This window comes from Vollenhovia emeryi, unplaced genomic scaffold, assembly GCF_000949405.1.
Source record: "Vollenhovia emeryi isolate VEMERY1.0 unplaced genomic scaffold, V.emery_V1.0 DF939199.1, whole genome shotgun sequence".
Lineage (NCBI taxonomy): Eukaryota > Metazoa > Arthropoda > Insecta > Hymenoptera > Formicidae > Vollenhovia > Vollenhovia emeryi.
The window spans coordinates 41961-63819 of record NW_011967167.1 but is presented as its reverse complement, the minus strand read 5'-3'; the positions used below and the strand labels follow the sequence as shown (position 1 = coordinate 63819).

At 42.4% G+C, this 21859-nt stretch overlaps 1 protein-coding gene across 1 annotated transcript; it reads left to right on the top strand.

Moving 5' to 3' along the window:
- Positions 1–1890: 1890 nt before the first annotated feature.
- Positions 1891–21495, top strand: LOC105561866 (neuroendocrine convertase 2; the record flags this gene model as incomplete). The annotated part of the gene is made up of 12 exons (XM_012012220.1): positions 1891–2508; positions 10072–10176; positions 11682–11949; positions 12501–12538; positions 13913–13989; positions 14284–14548; positions 15563–15775; positions 16062–16162; positions 16442–16675; positions 16865–17029; positions 20154–20271; positions 20376–21495. Coding segments are annotated over 12 exons (2367 nt in total), but the record flags the coding sequence as incomplete, so codon positions are not given.
- Between the last annotated feature and the right edge of the window lie 364 nt (positions 21496–21859).

Sequence of the window (21859 nt, the reverse complement as noted above, 5' to 3'; positions counted from 1 at the left end):
CTTGAATACGTGTACGTTTGTCCCCTACCCTGGAGTCGGCAGAATGATAAAGCGGCTGTCCATTACACTGTTTTCGATAAAGAATTGAAGAACAGAAGTTGAGGAAAGGAAGAAACGGTAAATATAATACAAGCACAGTACGAATACGTTGCTCGATCAAATTGGAATTGTTGTTCGCTGGTGAAACCGTGAATATCGAAAGTTTCGTTTCGCTCTTTTTTTTTTAGTTTTAAATGATTTATTATTTCAGAATTTTTGTGGAAGGGATCGCCGTGGAACTCGATCGCTTCCAATTTTCTTCGAGACACTCGATCTCAACAATGTTACACATATTAAATTTCTTACGCCATCGATCATTTTAATTTTCGTTTCCACATGGACTTTTCCTCACATATTTTTAGCCAAGAGGTAGCTGTCGTTTACTCGTTCTTCCCAAACATTTCTCAAAGACTTGTATGAAGTCGAAGAAACTCATTCCAGTTAAATTAACGCATATAGAAAACGGATTTTTTCAATAAAATTTGGACAATTTTAATAAAATGCATAAGGAACACACGGTAGAAAACACTTTGTATTTTTGTCGAAATTTTCTCGTGTAGAAATTTTTGTGTTAAATTTTTAACATACTCTTATGTTAATGTAACATATTATAGTTATGATATCTCGACTTTTCTAAGTTGAGTTCACCGTTTTTAAAAGTTAAAACACAATATGTAAATGCATGAATTTTTTACGATACATTTTATATGTTAAAAAGAACAGAAGAATTGTGTTACTTTATCCTCTATAACAGTTTATATCTGTTAAATCGACATTTCGACTTTTATATTATTTATCATAAAGAGATATCGCTGCCTTTTGTCTTTTGGTGTGGCCAGAAAATAATTACCGTGTACAAACGCGGACACTGTTGTTTCAACATTTCTTTTCACTTATTTTAATAATTTTACATTTGAGGTCAATCAACACAAGAGCAATATGTTAAATTAACACATGAATGTGTTAAACATTTAACACAAAAATTTTAACCGGCATTTTTTAACAAAAATAAAACAAATTTTTCAACTGCGTATATATTGTGCTTTTCGTTCTCACGTTGATTCGATGTCGAGTTAGCTAAAAGAGAATAGAAATCTCACAGAAATATCTGCACGTATGTATATCGCGTAAAAACAATTATAACGAAGTCGAAGGTGACAAAGATATAAAACAGTCGACGTCGATTCGACCAATCTACCTTCACATATGCGACCATTCCCTTTAAATTTTAACTCGGTGCCGCAATATTCATAATTCGCCCTCTTCGCTCGCAGTTTTTGGGAAAACCTGCAAGATCCTCCGGCACTTGAATTTACATAACGATTGAGCATCTTTTTTGTAAAAAAAAAAAGTTATGCGCGGTACCGAACGAATTTTCGCGATACAGCGAGGTATCGCCGCCATGTTTGCTCGTGTTCAAATTTTTATTCGAGACTTTCACCGCGGACCGTTATTATCTTTTTCTCTCTCTTCGGCCGGAGAATATTTGCTACTCGGCGATCATCCTCGAGAAAAACGAGACAAATTCGCGCACGCGCGACCGCCGAATTTCCCATGCTGGCCGACGTCGACGTCGAGACGCCGCTTTAATCAATATATCGAGTGACGTCACGCGAGAGGTTTATCACCTGCCCGCTTCGTTGTTCTACGCGGCGCGACCACGCGAGCGGGGATCCTTTTCTATCCCCTCGCCGCCTTTCGCAATTCGTTCTCTCGGCTCCTCCACTCCGTCGACCAAGCGGCGCGCGATCCAACGGGAAAACGCGGCGGGACTTCCTCTCGTCGGACGCGACTTCCTCTCGGAGAAATTCGCGGCGTTTGCGCGTTAAACGTCACCCCCCTCTATCTCTCTCTCTCTTTCTCTCTTTCTCAGCCCTTTTTTATCTCTCGCGCGATAATCGCGCGCCTGTATCTCGCCGCTCGGATGGACCCAGTGGGCCACGTCGCACGTCCACGCTACGAGCTCCTCCATTTCCGGTCGGCCGAGTCCGCCGAGCGGCGTGTTCAACCCCCGCGGTTCGCCAGGGGAGGAAGCGGCCTCCTCTCTTTCTCTCTCTCTTTTCCACCCTCCACCCCTCATTTTCCCTCGTCGGTCCCTCACCGTGTGTCTGTGAACTGACTGCCACCGCCATCGTCTCCTCCTCTTCCTCCTCTTCCTCCGCCGTCGTCATCGCCGCCGCCGCCGCCGCCACGAAGATCGTAGTACCGTCGCGTACCTCGAGTAGCCGAGTACATCGAGCGTCCAGTATCCCCGAACCCGCGAATGCGGAGTACGAGTATCTGGACCCACCACGCCGGCCGCCTATCGTCACGATGCTACTACTCGCGGTGATCGGGCTGCTCGTCCTCGCCGGCACGACCACCGCCGAGGTCTTCACCAACACGTTCCTGGTGAGGTTGCGGCAGCCGGAGGAGCGGCACGTAGCCGATCGCGTGGCGGTGAGGAACGGCTTCGTCAATCTCGGACCGGTGAGTCCCCGAAATACCCGCCGACCCCTGACCGAAGTCACCCTGACGCGCGGACGCTCCAGGTGGCAACAAGAGTGTCACCCGGAGTACCATTACTCGACCACGCACCTATACGTACCCATTGTATACGTATATAATGGCCGCGTTCAGCGGAAAAGACTGTGCTTTTCTGTTGCAAAGATCTTGGACCTGTTTGGCGTATGCTCTCGATTGTGGCAGAATATGGCAGAAAGTAAGCGTACTCCAGCCAAATATACGAATTTTGCAACTGTTGTGCAGCAGCTTTTTCCGCTGAACGCAGCCAATGTGCTGTGTGTATGTGTGCGTGTACATATTTTATATTGATAGATGGATAGCGTTGATCAAGAAGTTCCTTCTGAAGCTGTTCTCCCTCGGCCGCCCTAACTTTACAGATTTCCTCCGTCCTCGTCTCGTCCCTCCAGGTTTCCGTCCCTCCTGCCTCGCAGCTGGCCACCCCAATTCGTCTCGAACGCGAGAAATGTAGCGCCGCAGAGGTCGGATGAAATTGGAGGAAGCGGATCGCTCGGAGAGGAGGGTCCAGGTGGACGGCAAATCACGCGGCGAACGCGTAACGATCGGACGTCCCCCCCGAAGTTCGCCCTCGCCGCGTATGGCGTCTATTCGCGTCGCGAGAAATGGAGAACGCTTTCCGGTTCGGGTGTCAGCGCGCCCCTCGTCCGCGAAACTTGGCCGTCGCCGTTGAAACGGGCGTCCATTATGTACAGTTCAACTACCACTGGGTTCTCCAATAAATGTCACGAAAGCGAGACGTCCGCGGGTAACAATGCGCGCCGCAATGCGCGTGTTGGATCCGCGATTATTCGCTGCCGGGGTGCGCGAGGATTGGCGGATATCGCGAATCCCGGGAACGGTAAACCGCGCGTTTCCCGACGCGTTTGACGCCCGATTAATTAGCGGCGAGCGAAACGACACCGCGGAGGAGAGCGGGGCGGGCCGGGGTGGAATGAATATTCTTTTTGTACGCGCTGTCGCGAGCGCAGAAACCGCACGAGCGCCGATTCCGTTGCGGCGCGTTCAATTGCTCCGCAACGGATTGCGTTGTATTAGCGGCCGTGTTTTCCAGCACGCCGCCCCGACAGAACCCGTTCATTGGCATCTCGTGCCAATTGACGTGTCACAGCCCCGGCAAAACAATGTTTCACGCGTGAATAAATACATAGGATTGTATAAAAATATACATAAAAAAATGTCCGTGCATACATTTTCACGTTGTATATTTTTATATATTTAATTTCACACAATTCCACCCGGTTCTGTATACTTTTGTAGATTTATATATGCTTTTATATAAAAAATTTTTTACTGTAAAAAATTGCTTATGTGTAATTGTGTACAATTGTATAAAGTTACGTGTAATTATAAATAAACTATTTTTCTCTTTTAAAAATTGTCCACATGAAAACATGTGTAAATCTGTCAAATTATATAGAACTACATGAGAAGTATGCAATGTAAAAATACGTATGGACATATTTCATGTACAATTTGATATAATATTGTATATTTATGCATGTCCATGCGTGAAACATTTTTTTTCCGGCACTTCTCTCACGTCTTTTTTTTTGTATTTTCCAAACGCTTCGGATTAATACCAGAATCGTTGGACCGAGCGATTTCGGCAAATTGTTTGCACCACCGTGCGATATGAAAATCTTTCTCTCTCTTTCTCTAAACACACAGGGTGACCATTAGACAATATGTGGTAACACGCCAATGTGGGTCACAAGGCAAGATGTAGGTAGCCCAACTTGCAAATCTTAAATCTTTCTGAAAATCGTGAATCTATATACCGTTTCTTTCCACATTAGTACTACGCGCCAATTTCTTTTCCGGACATAACGCAGTTTATCATACACGTGGAAATATTACGTTGGACCATTAGAGTTGTGTTGGAAGTAAATCGTTGTTACTTCGTCACAAATAGGTCGAAGAAAATGAATCAGCCGCCATTTTGTAGAGGGAACTTGTCAATTTCATTACCGTACGTGTAAAAAAATATATCCAACGTTTCCGTAATTTAAATACACCTTGTAAGAAAAGAGACGAAAATTCGCTTGCGCGCATAAATTAGTGATGGATACTTTCAAAGTGTCGTCCGTCAGAGTCGGCACAGATCCGCAACCGTTTTCGAAAAACTTTAAACTACACATATGAACGAATAGCCAAAGCAACACGCGCGCGCGAGCGAACGTGTGTCCGCCTCAAAAACTTTGGTCGTTATTTTTCCAACGAGTGGCGCGCATTCGCGAAAATCCCGCTGATATTTGCATACAAATAAAAAGTAAAGCAACACGCGAGCGAACGTGTATCCGTCTCGAAACCTCCGGTCGTTAATTCTCCAACGAGTGGCACACATTCGCGAAAGTCCCGCGGATATTTGCAGCGGGAGCAGGTAAATTTTTAAGCGGAGTCATCGATCGAAGCGTCCACGGCATCGTTAGCCTCGGCCTCCAAATACGGAGACCTGGACGGCGCGTGCTGCGGGTGCGCTCGCGAACGGTTTCGCTCGTTTAATTAAAAAAAGAAAAAAGAACCGCGGCCCGCGAGGAATTAAATGTATCGATACTCTGCTGCTGTCGCGCGACGCCAGGCTACGCGTCAGACTCGCAATCAGTGCCACGTCTGCCCGCTGTTTGACGTACTCCACTGATTGTCGGACCGCCGCAATCACTGGCAAATTCGGTCGCTCGCGCTACAATAACCGCGCGTACTTACGGTGCACGCCGAGGCTGGCATACGCGAGACTGTTTAATTGTAAAGCCGCAATATTAGAAACAGCATTGACTAGTAGAAACGTATCAGTATAATAATGTAACGTTGTAGCCTTGTAGTCTTTAATTACAAAAATATACTGTTGACTGCAGAAACATAATAATTAAAATAATACAACGTTATAGTCATAGCTACTCCCGCCGTTTACCCGCGCTTGCTTGAATTTCTTCACGTTGACATTCAGAGCACTGGGCAGAAATCACATTGCGTCAACACCCGCGAGGGCCATCGCAAAAATAAACGTTATATTTTTTGCAATTAGATAGTTCCTCGCGTACCTTACATTTTAATAGCTCTGCACCTTTTCCGTAGGTTTTTAATTACAAAAACCAGAGTTGGGAAGTAACTCGTTACTTGTAACGAAGTTACAGTTACAGTTACTTTGTTTTGGTAACACTCTAACTTACATACCTCCGTTACTTTCTTTCCAGCTGTAATTATAACTTAACTCAGTTACATTTTTTCGATAATTGGTAACTAATCGATTAGTTACAATAATAGTTACTTTATATATATATATATTTTAAACATCCACAGATTGCATTAGGCCTTGCATTTGCGCATAAACGCCTTTATCGACACTTTACTATTCGAATGCAGAGTTGATATTTTCATTTTTATTGCAAGAAAGTAACGATTCGTTACTTTTGGAGTAACTGTAACTGCAACCTTTTCACAATCGCTAACTTGTAACTGTAACTAGTCACATTTTTTGCGGAAAAAAACTGCAACTGTAATTAAATACTTTTATAAAGTAACCTTTCCAACCCCGACAAAACCATAATATTAAAAACTAGTAATTACAGATACGCAATGGTATAATAATATATTATGCTTGAATATATCTACATGTAGCTATATTATATATTTTTATGATTGAACAACACTTCTCGCACCTCACATTTTGATAGCTTCGCGTTCTCGACGCAAATACACGTCTTAATCGATAAAATGTCCAGCTTAATATTATCCCATTTTTTTGTACCAGAATATATATCGGATATTTTCTCGGTCGAAACGCGCTCATATCACGCTTCTGCATCTGATACCCTCGTGTTATAGCAGTCTCCGGAGGGCGCGTCCCCGCGCGCGGTAGTGCACACAACCGAGTTCGCCTATAAAAAAGATCTTTCTGTGGAAAGATAGGAGGAAACGAGGAGCTTAAACATCTTTCCCGCAAACATTTTGTTCTCGCTGCGGGCAAGGTAAGAACCGCGGCTCGGCTCGAACAAAACCGTCTTCCGCGTTTTCTTCCCGCTGCCAAGTCGACGTACTTTATTGTACGTGGCGGTGAAGGGGAGAAAATCCAAGTAGCGCGGGTGAGTTCGTTAATAATTGGCAAGAGGCGATGCAAGCGATGGTCGAGACATTTATTTGATCTTTTCTTATTTATAGAGAGCCTCGACTTTGCTATAAGAGAGCCGCCTTTATAACTTATCGGGTGGAAGTCTTTTAAATGAAAATTGTTGCCGTCGTGTTTTTCCACGCCTAGAACTTTTCTTTTAAATCTCAGAAGAGTCTCCCACCGGCGCGCGGCGTGCGTGTTACGCGCAAGTTTCACAACGATATTTGCGAATAAACGGGATGAAAGATGATTGCGACGATTGGCTATAATTTTCGATTTGCGATTGCCTCGATAAATGCAGGGTTTTTTTTTCATCACGCTAAGAGCTCGTATAAATCAAACTTAGTTAACGCGAGCGTCCATTGGCGAAGTTTAATTGAACGGCGGCCTAGTCTGCATCGAAACGAGGTGTAAAGTTACTACGAAATCAATACCCGGGAAAAGGGGACTGTTTTAAAAATCGGGACACGTGATTCTCAGCGCACGTACACCAAGTAGTTATTAACGACACGACCGAGTATGACGGCGGTTTTAGATGAAGAGGTGATACGCGGGTATACAAACGCGGAATAACATTTTTCTAAAAGTTTAAACAGGATTCCGGTTTTTTCTTCGTAAATCGCCGTTAAAAGATTAAAACTTTGTACGTTGCTCTCGGATTTGAATAAGCTTTTATTTTCCTGCGATATTATATACGTTCCCCGATGGGAAAATATTTAGCAAATTGTGTAACGAAATCCGGATGAAACTTGGAACGCTGGAAGTATGCGTACATATTTCGAACAATATATGCAGAAATGGAGACCCCTTCGTCAAATATTGATAAATATTTGCACAACGTATTTCTAAACGGCACGTCAGCAAAACAGCTGCGTTTTGGCGGATCACCTTTGCAGAATATTTGCACAATTAAATTGCTGTCGTGTTACGACGAGCTGCCGCTACGTGGCGTCTCATACTCGTAAGTAAAATTCACGCGAGATGAGATAGAGCAGGCCCAGCGGTAAATACGTTCCACGCTAAACCTTTTTTAAACATTTAGCCTCGATAATAAATAGGGATGTATCTTCGGGAAGGTAGTTATGAATTTTCGGCGAGAAAAGTAACGGGCTAGGAGTCGAACCTTCCGCTTGCCAGGCGAATGCTCTTCCAACTGAGCTATCCAGGCCCACGCCTCTTATAAAAATTCATTACACGTAACTGAGTTACTGGGCAACTTTGCTTCTAAATGTTGAAACAATTTGTGCATGATTTATCCCCTAAATTGAGAGTATCAGTGTTTGAGCAAATACCATTTAGAAATGTTATTCCTACGAAACCGCTGCGTTTTGCAATCACCTTAATGTAACCATTGTGAAATTTCCTCTTCTCGGATGATGCAAGACATTTTCCAATCGGAGTTGTAGTTTCAACAATGACTCTCAATGTATGAACAAAAGTACGAAATATTCCGCTTAAAAGAACAACGGACGACAAACAAAATTGCTGACTAAATGTATGCACAGCAATAGAAACTTATCTCTATTCCTTTTAACGAAGCACTGTATTTTTACTTATATTTTGTTTATTGTTGTTGAAATGAGTTTCTCGATTCTTATTGCAACAAACTTAAAACAGGAGAGAGAACAGAGCTTTCACGATCTGCTGGCGCGACTTTCCCTTGCGTAAACGGATTTTCCTTCCAATCCACTTCTCTTTTTACACAGAATCATTTGGTTGTATTTCCAATAACCGGCCACGCGGCATTAGATAAACGTTTCTGATGCAACATTACCAATGTAGAGGAAATTGATATCCTGTAAGCTCTATTTACCGGCGCGGTGACGTAGCTTCTTCCGATTAAAACTGTTTCCTGGCTGTCTCGTACGATTAACCACCGTGGGATATGGGGGCTAAATTATCGTCCGGATCGATCGGTTCCATCGCGATGCGATTAATTCTGCTACGCTTGACAGTGACTGATTTTATGTTGCACAAACTTGGGCAGCGCTTGACACGATCGATTAAGAGGGCCCTTCTGCAGTTTAACAAGTTGTCGAACGGCTGTCATTGCCTTTCATCTCGCAAATTGTAGCGGCATTAATTCCGAGAATCGCATGGGCGCCGCGACGAACGTACGTTTGAAAATTCGCGAGAAGGAAGGGGGGAGCCGGCTGAACGAAAACTCGGAGGAGTTTTCTATTTTGGAGTGACGGGGGACAATCCTGATTTCCATTCCCGTTTCTTTCCGCCGCGGTGCCATTGGCAATCGTAAGCCGCAACGAGGATTTACGTAAACAGTCCCCGCGCCGGGACAATCCTCGCCATTTACGCGACGGCCTATTCCTACGTAATTACTAGAAAACCAATTATTTTATCTCAATAACACACTCTCTTTATTTGCCAACGTGGGCGTATCGGGAAATCGGATTAAAGATGTTTAGAAAGAGGGCGACACTTTTAATCTACGTATTACTCTGGAGTTTCCGCCTTTAGGGATCTTGTTTGCTTTTTCCTCTCTTCCAGGTATTAAGTTTACCTCACCCTCTGTCTCTGTGCGCGTAGTATTGTGTCGTCATTCGCGATACACTCGATTTTCAATCCCTCAGCGGACGGAATTAATGGTATTCTCGTCAAGAAGAGAGAGAGAGAGAGAGAGAGAGAGAGAGAGAGAGAGAGAGAGAGAGAGAAACCACATATTGTAAAGAGAAAATTACATATGTAGGTAAGTAGAATTATACAGAATGCACGTATGCTGAGCTGTTACATTCCTTTATGTGTAAAAGAGATTTACAACCATAAGCTGCGCGATAATCGTGAAATGAATCAACAGAATTGAATAGCATATTTATACCTTATATTATATGCAAGTCCGAGTGAGTAAAAGATTCGTTCCCTCCTATAAATTGTAGAAACTTCACACCGAAGAAGTTACGTAAAAAGTTATATATAACGCATTGAGGGAAAAGAAGCTTACTTTCGTCTTCGAGCGCCCGGGACATTCGTTGCGATGAAAAAGAGGTCGTCCAAATAAATTGATTTAACTGGTTTTAAGAATCAATTATTATTATTTTAGATCACTCTATTCTCTCGTTTTTGTTTCGGGGAAAAATTGATTCTTAAGTATTTGCGACGAAGATGAAATCAGAGTCCAATTGAAGTTCTCAAGTCGAAGTCACTGGAAACTGAAATTGGAGTCGAAACGTTAATTGGAGTCGAAACGTTATCGTCAATTTGTTTCCACGACTTGTAATCGTAATTGATTACAGCTGATTATATGACCCACACGTAAGAATAATACTCTCGTTGTCCAATTGTTATTTTTGTGTTTATATTATCGAGAGTTTGTCCATTTATTTATTTTACTAAATTGTGAAGTGCACCCTTGTCTGGGCATAAGGAGTAAAAGTAAAAATCTTTTGTAGGTACTGGACAGTCGGACGGAGTATCATTTCGTACATAGAGCCTTGCCGCATGTACGGAGTAAACGGTCTGTGCCGCACACGCGAAAATTAAAGGTCGACCCTTTGGTAAGTTGATATATTATATTTCCTTTGCGATAGGTCACGACTGCGTGACAATTCTCACTGTAGTGAAAAAAGTTATCGGGTTAGAAGTTATCAAAATGCTAATGTAGCTGAGCAAGAGTCAGATTGCTGTGACTTTGTTTCTTTTTTTCTATTCTGTAGAGAATTGAGATTGGATGAGCTTTATACGGTTGAAAACTTGAGGTTTTCTCGTTAAAAAATATGCCGGTTATAATTTTTGTCTTAAATATTTAACACATCCATGCGACGCGTTGAGTCAACGTATTGCTATTGTGTCAACTGAACCCGAGTGTAAAATGATTGAAACAACTAAAACGAAAATGTGTAAAAATAACACAACGTGCCCGTTTTTAATTTTACACAATAGATTCCTACGTCCGTATTGCACTCGTCTACAAAAATGCCTCGGAAACGAAATCATTCAGTTTTGACTAATTTGGAGTCGCTGAATCCGAATATAGCAGTGAAAAATTTTTATTAACTCTAGTTTCGATGACGTCGGAAGATTGAAATTGCTCAAAAACCGCTTTATTGTTATTTTCGGGCTGTAACTTTACAACGAAACGTGATAAATGATTCGTTGAAAAGTTACAGTCGACCAAAAATATCATAAAAGCGGCATAAAAGTTTTTGGGGGTTTTTAATCTCTTATAATATCTAAACTAGAGTTAATTTAACTTTTTCACTAACATATTCGGATTTGACGACCCACATTAATAACGCCTGGCTGATTTCGTTTTCGAAGCAGAAAACGAGTTCAGTTTTGCAGACCAATGTTATTAGTGACAGGATTTATTCGTTAAAATTTACAGGAAGAAAATGTTAATTTTAACAAGTTTGAATTATTACACTTGTGTAATGTAAAAATAACGTTTTTTAGACAATTTTATCATGAAAAATATGTTAATTTTACACAAAATTTAAATTTCAAGTAACTTTAAGATTTGCATTTATATTACGTTAAAACATTAACGTACTATTAATGTCATCTTTTAATATATTATATCAAATAAATCATCATTTAATATATTATATTAAATAAACACAAAAATTTATGCGGACATGTAACATCTATTAAATTTAACACAAATTTATTAACTGTGTACGCTTGTCAGTGCATGTGAGAGGTGCATCTAAAAATTCCCATAACATTTAGACCATCAAGTCGTGAATCCTTTGCGTTCCAAATTATTTATCGCAAACGAGCAGTGATTAAACCTCTCGTCCTTAGCGCAATCCAATTGGCGGGTTCAACGTGCAACAATCGGTTTGTGTTAGTTGAAGATTCGTCGAGATGAAAAAAATATATCACGCTGATCGTCAATCAAACGCTGTTTCAAATGTTTGGAGGATTAGATGCCGCGAGACGATTGCGTCAATATCCACCTCGATGTAGAATGGCAAGCGGTTAGGAGACATCGGTGCCTCTCCCTCTTGTGTTTCAAAAGCGCGTCGTAAAAGGGGGTTGAAGTACAATAAAACTCTAGGTGGCCACGGCGATACAGCAGGCTGGCTTCAAGAGGGTGAAGAGGGGCTACAAGCCCCTGAGCGTGGACAACCTCGTGCCGTTGTACGAAATGAAGAATCCCGCGAATCCGGCGAGCAAGGACCCGACGGATCCCTTCTTCAAGTACCAGTGGTACCTGAAGAACGTCGGGCAGAACGGCGGTAAGCCGAAGTTGGACCTGAACGTCGAGGCTGCCTGGGCGCAGGGCGTCACAGGGAAGAACGTGACGACGGCTATAATGGACGACGGTACGTGGGGGGAGCGTTTTCTCTAGCTCCTTACTTCTTCATTTTTGTTTCCTTCCCTGCCGGACGAATCAAAGTCACCGAGCTGGGGGACTGTTGCAAAGTCAAAACGGCGTTAAATTACACGCGCCCTCGAGTGCAGTTCCTGGAAACTGGCGGGCTTTGGAATCGATATCGCGCCGAGAGGGTAGCGCGAGTTACGCAACGCTCTCGCTCTCTCTCTCTCTCCCGTTTCACCGAGACGGGGAGGGAAAGAGAGAGAGAGAGAGAGAGAGAGAGAAAGAGACGTATTTTCCGAGCGTCCGTTCGTAACTGCAGGATCCGACGAATGGTATAATAAGATTGTCCAACCGAGTCCTTTTAATGCCGACCGCTTGTCATTAACGAGGGAGCGAAATTGCCACTTTGCCGCTGTCCTCCCTCTCGGCTGTAGTGCCTTCTTTTTCGCGGTACGGGGCTCGGGGGCTTATTTACGTTACACGTCGCACGTGGCGCGTAACGCCGCCGCCAACACAAAATCTATATGTATTAATAATTCTATTGTTCTATTACAGGTGTCGATTACATGCATCCGGATCTCAAATATAATTATGTAAGCATACTCGTTGGAGCGCTGGTATTTTACCGCGAAGAGTTTCTCGTGCCCCTATCAATAATTAATTTTAACTCGGCTAGCAAGCTGACCCCATTTGTCGTCATTTTGACGTCGAAATGTCGTTATTTGTCGTCACTGTAACGTCAGGCCTGCCGGCCGGAAAGTCTCGGGCGCGACGTCTTTTAAAGGGAACGATCGCACCGGAGCCAGATAGCTTCGATAAAAATGTTCTTCGCAGTTGCCAGTTTATTTTTAATTTCACTACAGTACTACGACAAACCCTTCCCGCGCCAATTTAACGAGCGTTAATCGCATCGCGACATTTCGATAATTGCGTTAAAACGACGACGACGATGAGACTTTCCGCTCGAAAAGTTTGCGACGTAACGAGTGCGGAGCTGATGCGTAATATTTCTGCCACGATAAATCCGCGACTGTAATTTGACATTAATAATAACGCAGTACGTTAACTACACGCTACAACAAACGGGATCACGCGAATATTTCCGTCATACTTTCGCACGGATGCCATTCTTGGCGCGTGGAAGCACGTCAGGAATTCCAAATCCCAGAGAAACGAGACCCCGAGTGCGGTTAGAGCGAAGAGTAAGGAAGAATAATCGGCTTACGGTATTCCGGCGACCGATCAGTCCACGAACAGGTCTCGTAAGAGCAGAACGCTATTTGAAACTAGCCGATCACTCCGTCTACTTAACAATGTCTTTTACGAATACTTTTGATTGGTCGACTCGAGGAGGCAATTAAACTTTTTAATCCTGACTGCAAGTTTTCTTGTTGGACACTTTGACTTTGTAATGGAACGACATAATCGTACCTTCAAACGTAGGCTACACCTTTTTACCGCTCGACACAAAAAACTTATCTTGACTTCACTTAGCGGATCGCGCTTTACTACGTTATTAAGTCAACTGCACCACGCGCTAGGTCTGGTTTTAATTAAATTTCGTGTTAACAGGCTATTTCTCGCGGTTTGTACTGTTTTCTATTGTATTATAATTTGCTGAGGATGACAGATCGAAACGTCCGCACTGATGTATTTATTTTATTGCATTTTATTAAACGAGTTTTTTTATCGTATTCTAAAATCTTATTTCTGCTCATAAATTGGCTGTGATATTATTTAATGTGCCGTTATTTATTTCTCTGCGCAAAAGTTAACGACTCACGGTTTATACAAAGCGCCATTGCCGAGCCGTCCTTTTTATCGCTGCCGTCGTAATTAAAATCAGCGCACGACTCGGTCGTTGCTGATTTCGTCTGCCCAGAGCGGTCACGCGCCGCCGTAACTAAATATGTCATTACGCGACGAATTAATGATCGCGGGTCACTAAAGTCGACGTCTCCTTCCAGAACGCCAAGGCTTCTTACGATTTCAGCAGCAACGACCCTTATCCTTACCCGAGATACACCGACGACTGGTTTAACAGGTAAGGGCACGTCTTATATGTATATTTAAAGAAGGAATTACGTTTTCGAAAGTATAATAGAATGAGGGAGAGTTGAACAAGGAGTCGAAGAAGTAGATAAACGCAGTCGCGCGGTTGAGGGTGGAGAGCGAGAGCTCTTAACCGAGGGCGTGGAGACAAAGGCACTCGTGTTTGAAAGTAAAACAAAGGCGCGTCCCACATCCGCGCGCGTGAATCGCCTGGCGAACTTCCGCGCCGTAATAACCAGAAGCCCGAGAACCTAAAGCCTTGCGGTCTTTTGTCATGGGGGGGTAGCCACGGCACGAGGTGCGCCGGGGAGGTCGCGGCCGCGCGCGACAACGGGGTGTGCGGCGTCGGTGTGGCGTACGACTCGAAGATCGCCGGGATCCGGATGCTGGACCAGCCGTACATGACCGACCTGATCGAGGCGAACAGCATGGGCCACGAGCCCGACCTCATAGACATCTACAGCGCCTCCTGGGGACCCACGGACGACGGGAAGACGGTGGACGGGCCGCGTAACGCGACCATGAGGGCCATCGTTCGCGGCGTCAATGAGGTACGGGCATGCATAATTACTTGCGTCACGTTGGGTGCCATTAGCGAGATTAATAGAATCACTGATATACCTTTAACGGTGAAGTCATTATCGGGCAACGAGAGCTTCTCGCTATCAATTCTCGCGTCGGAAAAAAAGAAGAGAGAGAGAGAGAGAGGAAATTCCCAAGCAGAACAAAAAGCCATTAAAAAGTCAAGCTGACGTAAAAAAGTAATCGTTTCTAGAAAGTCAGGATGATTGGCATTTAACACTTTTAATGAAACATAATTTGACTTCCCAGCGAGACGTGACATCGACATCGTCAAATTCATGTCGAGTCGGACAGTCATCGTTTCGACGAATCATTTATCACTGGGTTGCTCTACGACTAATATTTTGACTTTTCGATGACTTCCGAGGGAATGCAAATCGCGATCGTGCATGCGAAGCGATTAAGATCTCGCAGATATTGTTGTATTTTACGAATTTGTGGAGATATTTAATTTTTTCAAGCATCGATATCCTGATTTTTCTTTTACAAGATGCAAAATAAAAAGATTCCCCTAGTGGTACAGTGCATTTGGCTAAACATTGGTTAAACATTGGCCCGATGTCGGTTATATTGGAAATGCATTGGTCGACATTGTCCAACGTAAAGCCAATATTGGCTATGGAATAAATATAAATACAATAATGATTATATAATATTAGATTTATATTGGATGTACATTGACCGATATTTAACAATGTAATAAAAATATTGGCCTAAAATTGATACGACATTAGACCAATATTGCTGAAGAGACATATATTGGCTAAATAAGAGTAGGGTTATTCTCCCTTTCGGTCCACTTTCTCCTACAATTTCTCAATAATGATCGTGAGCTTAATAACACAATGACGATTCAGTATCATTGAATGACGAGTGTCCCGAAAATAGTGGAGTTCAATGTGTAGCTTCAAAGGAAGAGAAAGAAAAAGATTGCGTTGCTTTCGCTCGTTCATGTCGCTCGTTTGCTCGCGCGTTCCTATCAGGGCAGAAACGGATTGGGCAACATCTACGTCTGGGCGTCCGGGGACGGCGGTGAGGAGGACGACTGTAACTGTGATGGATACGCCGCGAGTATGTGGACCATCAGTATCAACAGTGCCATCAACGACGGCCAGAACGCCCATTACGACGAGAGCTGCTCCAGCACCCTGGCTTCCACCTTTAGTAATGGTGCCAAAGACCCTAACACGGGGGTGGTAAGTAGATACTGTAGGAATCAGGAAAAGGATTACCTAAAGTCGCTCGAAGAGACGAATGTAATGCCAGAGATTTCAGAGCAAAGTCTCCCTTGCCAGAGCAATTCTTCATTTTCTTTATCGGCACGGTAAACAAAACTGATGTTTTATTTATTGTGTCGGTGAAGAAGACGTATTCTCAGGTGGAAACTTCGCGGCGACACCTCTTCTTCTATATGTCGAATTATTTTCCAAATAAAGAAAATATCTCCTTTTTCTTCTATTCGGTTGTATGCTTTTTTTACAGGCTACCACAGATCTGTATGGAAAATGCACGACAACTCACAGCGGGACGTCCGCCGCGGCACCGGAAGCCGCGGGAGTGTTCGCGCTTGCTCTTGAAGCCAAGTGAGTTTATTCTGTTTTTTTTTTGTTAACATATTGTTCTTAACGCCGGCCGGTATATCTAATTTAAATTTAATTCTTTTGAATGTGAAAGATCACCTGCGTAAAGACATGTCATTTATTTTCACGTCCCTACATTAGTATTCTGGTACGTTTTCGTAAATTCGCTACGTGAGTTTTCGAACAATTTTACGCGGGTACCGTCAATCTGTTACACAAAACAAATATTTTGCCGGCACCGATAATTTCACGCTGCAAGTTGTAAGAAACTTTAATTTCCAGCCCGCAATTGACTTGGAGAGATATTCAGCACCTGACCGTCCTAACATCGAAAAGAAACTCTCTGTTCGACGCGAAGGACAGATTTCATTGGACCATGAACGGCGTTGGGCTCGAGTTCAATCATCTTTTCGGATACGGCGTCTTGGATGCGGGAGCTATGGTAGCCCTAGCTAAAAAGTGGAAGACGGTACCGCCGAGATACCATTGCGAAGCCGGTTCCACGTTCGAAATGCAGTAAGTAGCCGTTGCGGAGAGATTGACAGTTCAACCGGGCATTCTGAGTGAATGAGCGGGAAGACGAACCGAATGTTACCGCGATGTTAGACTTCAACGACGGATTCGCCAAACGATCTAGGGTCGACTTCTTGCTCGAAGCCCGCCTCGTGTCGCCAATCCGTTTCCACGAGCCATTTTATCTTTCAGGAAAGTCACGAGTGATCGGTCGATTCTCGTGAAGATTAAAACCGACGCGTGTGCCGGCACGGAGTATGCCGTCAATTACTTGGAGCACGTGCAAGCCGTCATTTCCGTGAATGGAACTCGGCGCGGTGATCTCGAGTTGTTCCTCACGTCCCCGATGGGTACCAGGTACGACGAACGCCACGAATCTTCCCAACCCTAGCGGAAAAATTTCTATAAATAACTACAAAAAATTGACTTGAAATAGAAATTTGTAGAAATTTTTATATCTTCGTTGAAACATTTATTTTTTTGTAAAAATATCTACAAAATAGTACCACAAATTACATTGTTCTCAAATCAAGAAATTATTGTGAGTAATATTTCATGAAAATGTACAATTTTGTAAAAATTAGTACAAAATTTTACTGGTTCTAAAAATTTGTGAAACAACAAAATCTTAAAGAATTAAAACATCTGCTTACTTGAATGTTACAAAAATTAACACAAGTTTTCCAATTCTAGCATTTTCATGTTGATTTTCTTAACACTTTTTAAATTTATGTAGAATTTCATAGATTCTGGCAGTTATATTTAATTTTCTTGTAGAATTTTGTAGAATTATTTCCGGCAGGGAAGTAGAACAAGTTAATCGCAAAAACGCCAATGTGACATTAAAATGATGAATTCTACGTCATAAAACGATCGACATCGAGATTTACTTTGCAATGACTGATTTATGACATGCTGTTTTATGACATTCGTGATGTGTATAATAATATATTATTACAGATTACGTGGTCAGTCATATATTGTGTTTATCTTATATTACTTCAATTTATTTTTAATGTCTAATATTTAATTAACTTTGCTTTGTAAAACACGATCATTTTTACATTTTGATGATGTCACAAATAGGTGCTCTCGGTGGGCTATTTTGACGTCACCATGATGCATAAAAAATGACCAAAAAATGACGTCATCTCGATGTTTTCATGACTAACAATAAGATGTTCTACTTGGGTTTCTTCAGAATATAAAATAGACGAAAACTTTAATTCGTTGTTAGAAACTATTTAACTTGCCCACTGTGAGTCCAAGATACTCGTGTGATAACTTGAAACGTTTTCTTCTTTCTTTCTCACCTACATATGTGCAGTTCGATCTTCCACACGTGTTTCAATCTTTAATTTAATAATCGATCACCTCACTTCTCTTGCCTCGTTCCTTTAACGAGTTTCCGCCCTTCTTAATTTTTTATCCCAGTTCGATGTAAATAAATCTCCGTAAAACCCTCCCAAAATGTACGTGCGATGACTCCAAAAATGTTTTCTCCCTCTTCACTCACCTATGTGCAATTCGACCTTCCACACGCGCCTCATCCTTCGACCAATTCAATAATCAAACGTTACACTTTTCTTTCTTCATTCCCTCAACACGTTTCCCCCTTGTGTAATTTTTTTTGATTAAATAAAACGAAAACAGAGAACAGATACTTTATTTTGCGCAAGTAGCAAATAATATAATAATGTTAAACACTCACCTTACGATTGCTCCGCCGTTGCCCGATGCCTCCGAAGCCTCCTCCTCCTCCTCTCAGATTTCCTTGTTGCACTTACACAGCACTCACTCGCGAAAATCATCGATCGCGCGAAATTTCGGGCACTCCCGTACACGATGTGAAATACCGCGAAACGCACGAAACATTATTAACAAATATCGCGTGATTTTCTGTCATACAAATTACTCAAACTAACAACTTGCATTTTTGATTCGGAAGAATGGATAAATCACTTTTGAAATGGCGATATAAAACGCAACGCGAGCATCGGAAGCATAATCTGCGGTGAAGAAGTAGTTACTAGTCCGCAACGAAACGATATTTTACAATTTCATCCTTGAAATAAATTATGTGGGCAAAATTTCCAGCGATCAATAATTGTTATTAATTGCAACAGATTACACGATATCGATAGATAATTAAAAGCGCGATGCGTAAACGAGATGTAACCGCGACAAAGTACCACGGTTTACATTCATATTTTAGATGAGTAGTCTCGTGAAGTATCTATGTATACGTTAATAAAGAGCCGTCGCCTCAACATACAATTCGTTTCTCATTACAAGTTGTAAAAACTTAATAATTAATCGAGGGACGTTACGCACGGAGCGACTCTCGCCACTGCTTGCCGGCTCGACGTTCGGCGAGCGAATGATAGCGCGGCGACCTTCAAGTAAACAATGGCCCGCGTAACGTCGTACGATACCGCGACGAGAGAAAAACAACAACGAACGTTGCGAGTTTGTTGTCCCGCCTACGAAATTAAAAATTCTATACTTAATATTTTACAATACTCTGTTCCGTGACAGTTACTACGTTTTGCGTATCATTCTGCGGACTTATTGGCATTGATTAAATTAACGACTAATTCTGTTCAACCGAGAAAATGTTTCGAAACAAAAATCGTTGTTACTTAAATTCTAATTACTGAGATTAGAGATTTTACCTCAATAGTTAGTGTATATAAATGTACATTTCTAAATTGCATATCTTCATTTACTATGAATCTAAAAGAGCGGTAAAGCACCGTTGCTGCAAGATTGCAGCAGCGTTGCAGCAACATTTCGCAGCGTTTAGGCAATGTTGCAATCTTGCGATAAATTATTGCTGCAATGTTGCTGAAACCTTGCTGTGCTGTATGGGTTGAAACATTTCCTTCCTTTTCTCTCATCTATGTGCAGATCGACCTTCCACGCGCGTTTCATCCTCGAACCAATTCAATCAAACACAACACTTTCCTTTCTTCATTCCTTTAAAGGAATGCGGGAGTGATTGTACACTTTTTGCATCTAGAACTGCCAGTTCATGAAAACATTTGTGCAATACACAAATTATAAGGCTTATGCGTACAGATCGAAAGTGTCTCACTATATTCGGGCTAAATCAGAAAACGGCATTGTATCATTGAAACTAAGTTTAGGAGCTTAACAAGAAATTCATGCACTCAAATAAGTTATAAGTTACTTAACTTATAACTTATTTGAGCGAGTATAGATTTCTTTTTAGGCTTCCAAACTTAGTTTCAATGATACAATGCTGTTCCCTGATTTAGTCCTAATAGTGGGACACTGTCGGTCTGTACGCAAAGGCCACATAATTTGTATATTACACAAATGTTTTCGCGAACTGATAGTTTTAGGAGCAAAAGGTGCAAAATGTGCGGAATCACTCCAGCAGTTCCTTAGGGAAGTTTCCCCGCGTCTTAAATTCTATCCCACCAGTTTGATGTAAATAAATCTCTGTAATTTTCAGATCTATGATTCTGAGCCGCAGAGTAAACGATGACGATCACAGGGATGGATTCACGAAGTGGCCATTTATGACGACGCACACGTGGGGAGAGTACCCTCAGGGAACTTGGTTGCTGGAGGTAAATCTCGTTTGCCCGTGTCTTCTTCCGCGAATTTCGTTACGTGTTCCTTTCCTCTCGCCTACGCTCTCGCGTAACACGATTTGAACCTCGGGCTCTTGTAGGTAAGCTTCAACACTCAAACGCCTCAACACGGATGGCTGAAAGAATGGACGCTGATGCTCCACGGTACCAGGGAACCACCATACACAGGACTATCGACGGCGGATCCTCACTCTAAATTAGCGATCGTCAAGAAAGCCCACGAGGAGCGATTCAGCGCGATCTAACGATATCGATGACCACGTTCCACGCGATTATCGCCGATTTCAGCGAAGAAAACGGGAATATTCCAATCGGAAGATGTTTACGCGAGCGCTCCCCTTCTGCTTTCCTGATTTTGCGCTGCGCAGCTGAAGAGTGTACCTCGGTTTCTTTTTCAGAATCTGATTGCGCGCCGCCGATCTCATCACCCGTGCCAATCTATCGTCATTTGTTATCCCCGCGTGTGTTGGCTTACATTCCCACTCGAGTCATCGCAGAACAGTTAAATCCCGGTACTTTGCATTATAGTCGTGCGTTTGTATCACTCTGTATAATTACGGTATCAACTATAATCACATATCGTACCGTTTATAACAAAGCTTGTACCGTTAAGAATGTCTATCTTTTATACAGTTTTCAGCACTTCAACTCGTTTGCTAAATTACCAAAGGAAAGTTAAAATATTAGCCACCTGATTAAAGGGCGATTTTGCTTGCAAATTTCTAAGAAATTCTGGTAAAAGACGTGAAATAAATTTAAAATTAAATATTTATTGCATTGCCTTCTGACGCGTTTTACGATCTTTGAAGTACTTCGTTTTAACATAGGTGCCGGGCACCGAATGGAAAGAGTTGAAAAAAATTAATTCACAATTGGCGGACAGTGATGGATAAAAAAAATTATGATCGATAGCGTTACAACTTCCGCAAAGATCTATCCGATGTTTATGATCTGTTATTTTTAATTACAGTGTTATTATTATCATTGTTATTAGTGCTAAGCTTCCGAGCGACATACGACGCAATTATCGACGGGCATTTGTTTTGCTAGAATCCGCGTTGACAGCTTTCCGAAAAGTTTTCAAGTCGACGATCGAAACTTGACGATTTAGGGGAACAAGGTGTGACGGGAAAGGAAATTTACTATGTATTACTCAAATAGCGGAATAAAAAAAAATTACTCTTCTGACGGAGCGGTAAACTCGAGGCATTTAGCGTTTAATGGACGTTATCGAATCGATAGCGCCTTCGAAGGAGTATCCCGGGAACAAGTAATATTCGTGTAATCATCGTCGTCCTCGCAGCTCGATAGTTCGGCTCCACCGAGAAACCTTTTGATTCTCTTACTTTAAATGGAAAGTTCACAGGCGGGACGAGTCAATCAGAGGGAGCGACTGTAATTGTTTTTTAACTACGCGAGTCAGCATCCGTTTCTCTTTCTTTCCCTCGCAAAATTATTTATTACTCAAGTTTGGGAAATATTTAGAATAGAGGTCTGTAGAATAGCGATCTCTCTTTCTCTCCCCCCTCTCTCTCTCTCTCTCTCTCTCTCTCTCTCTCTCTCT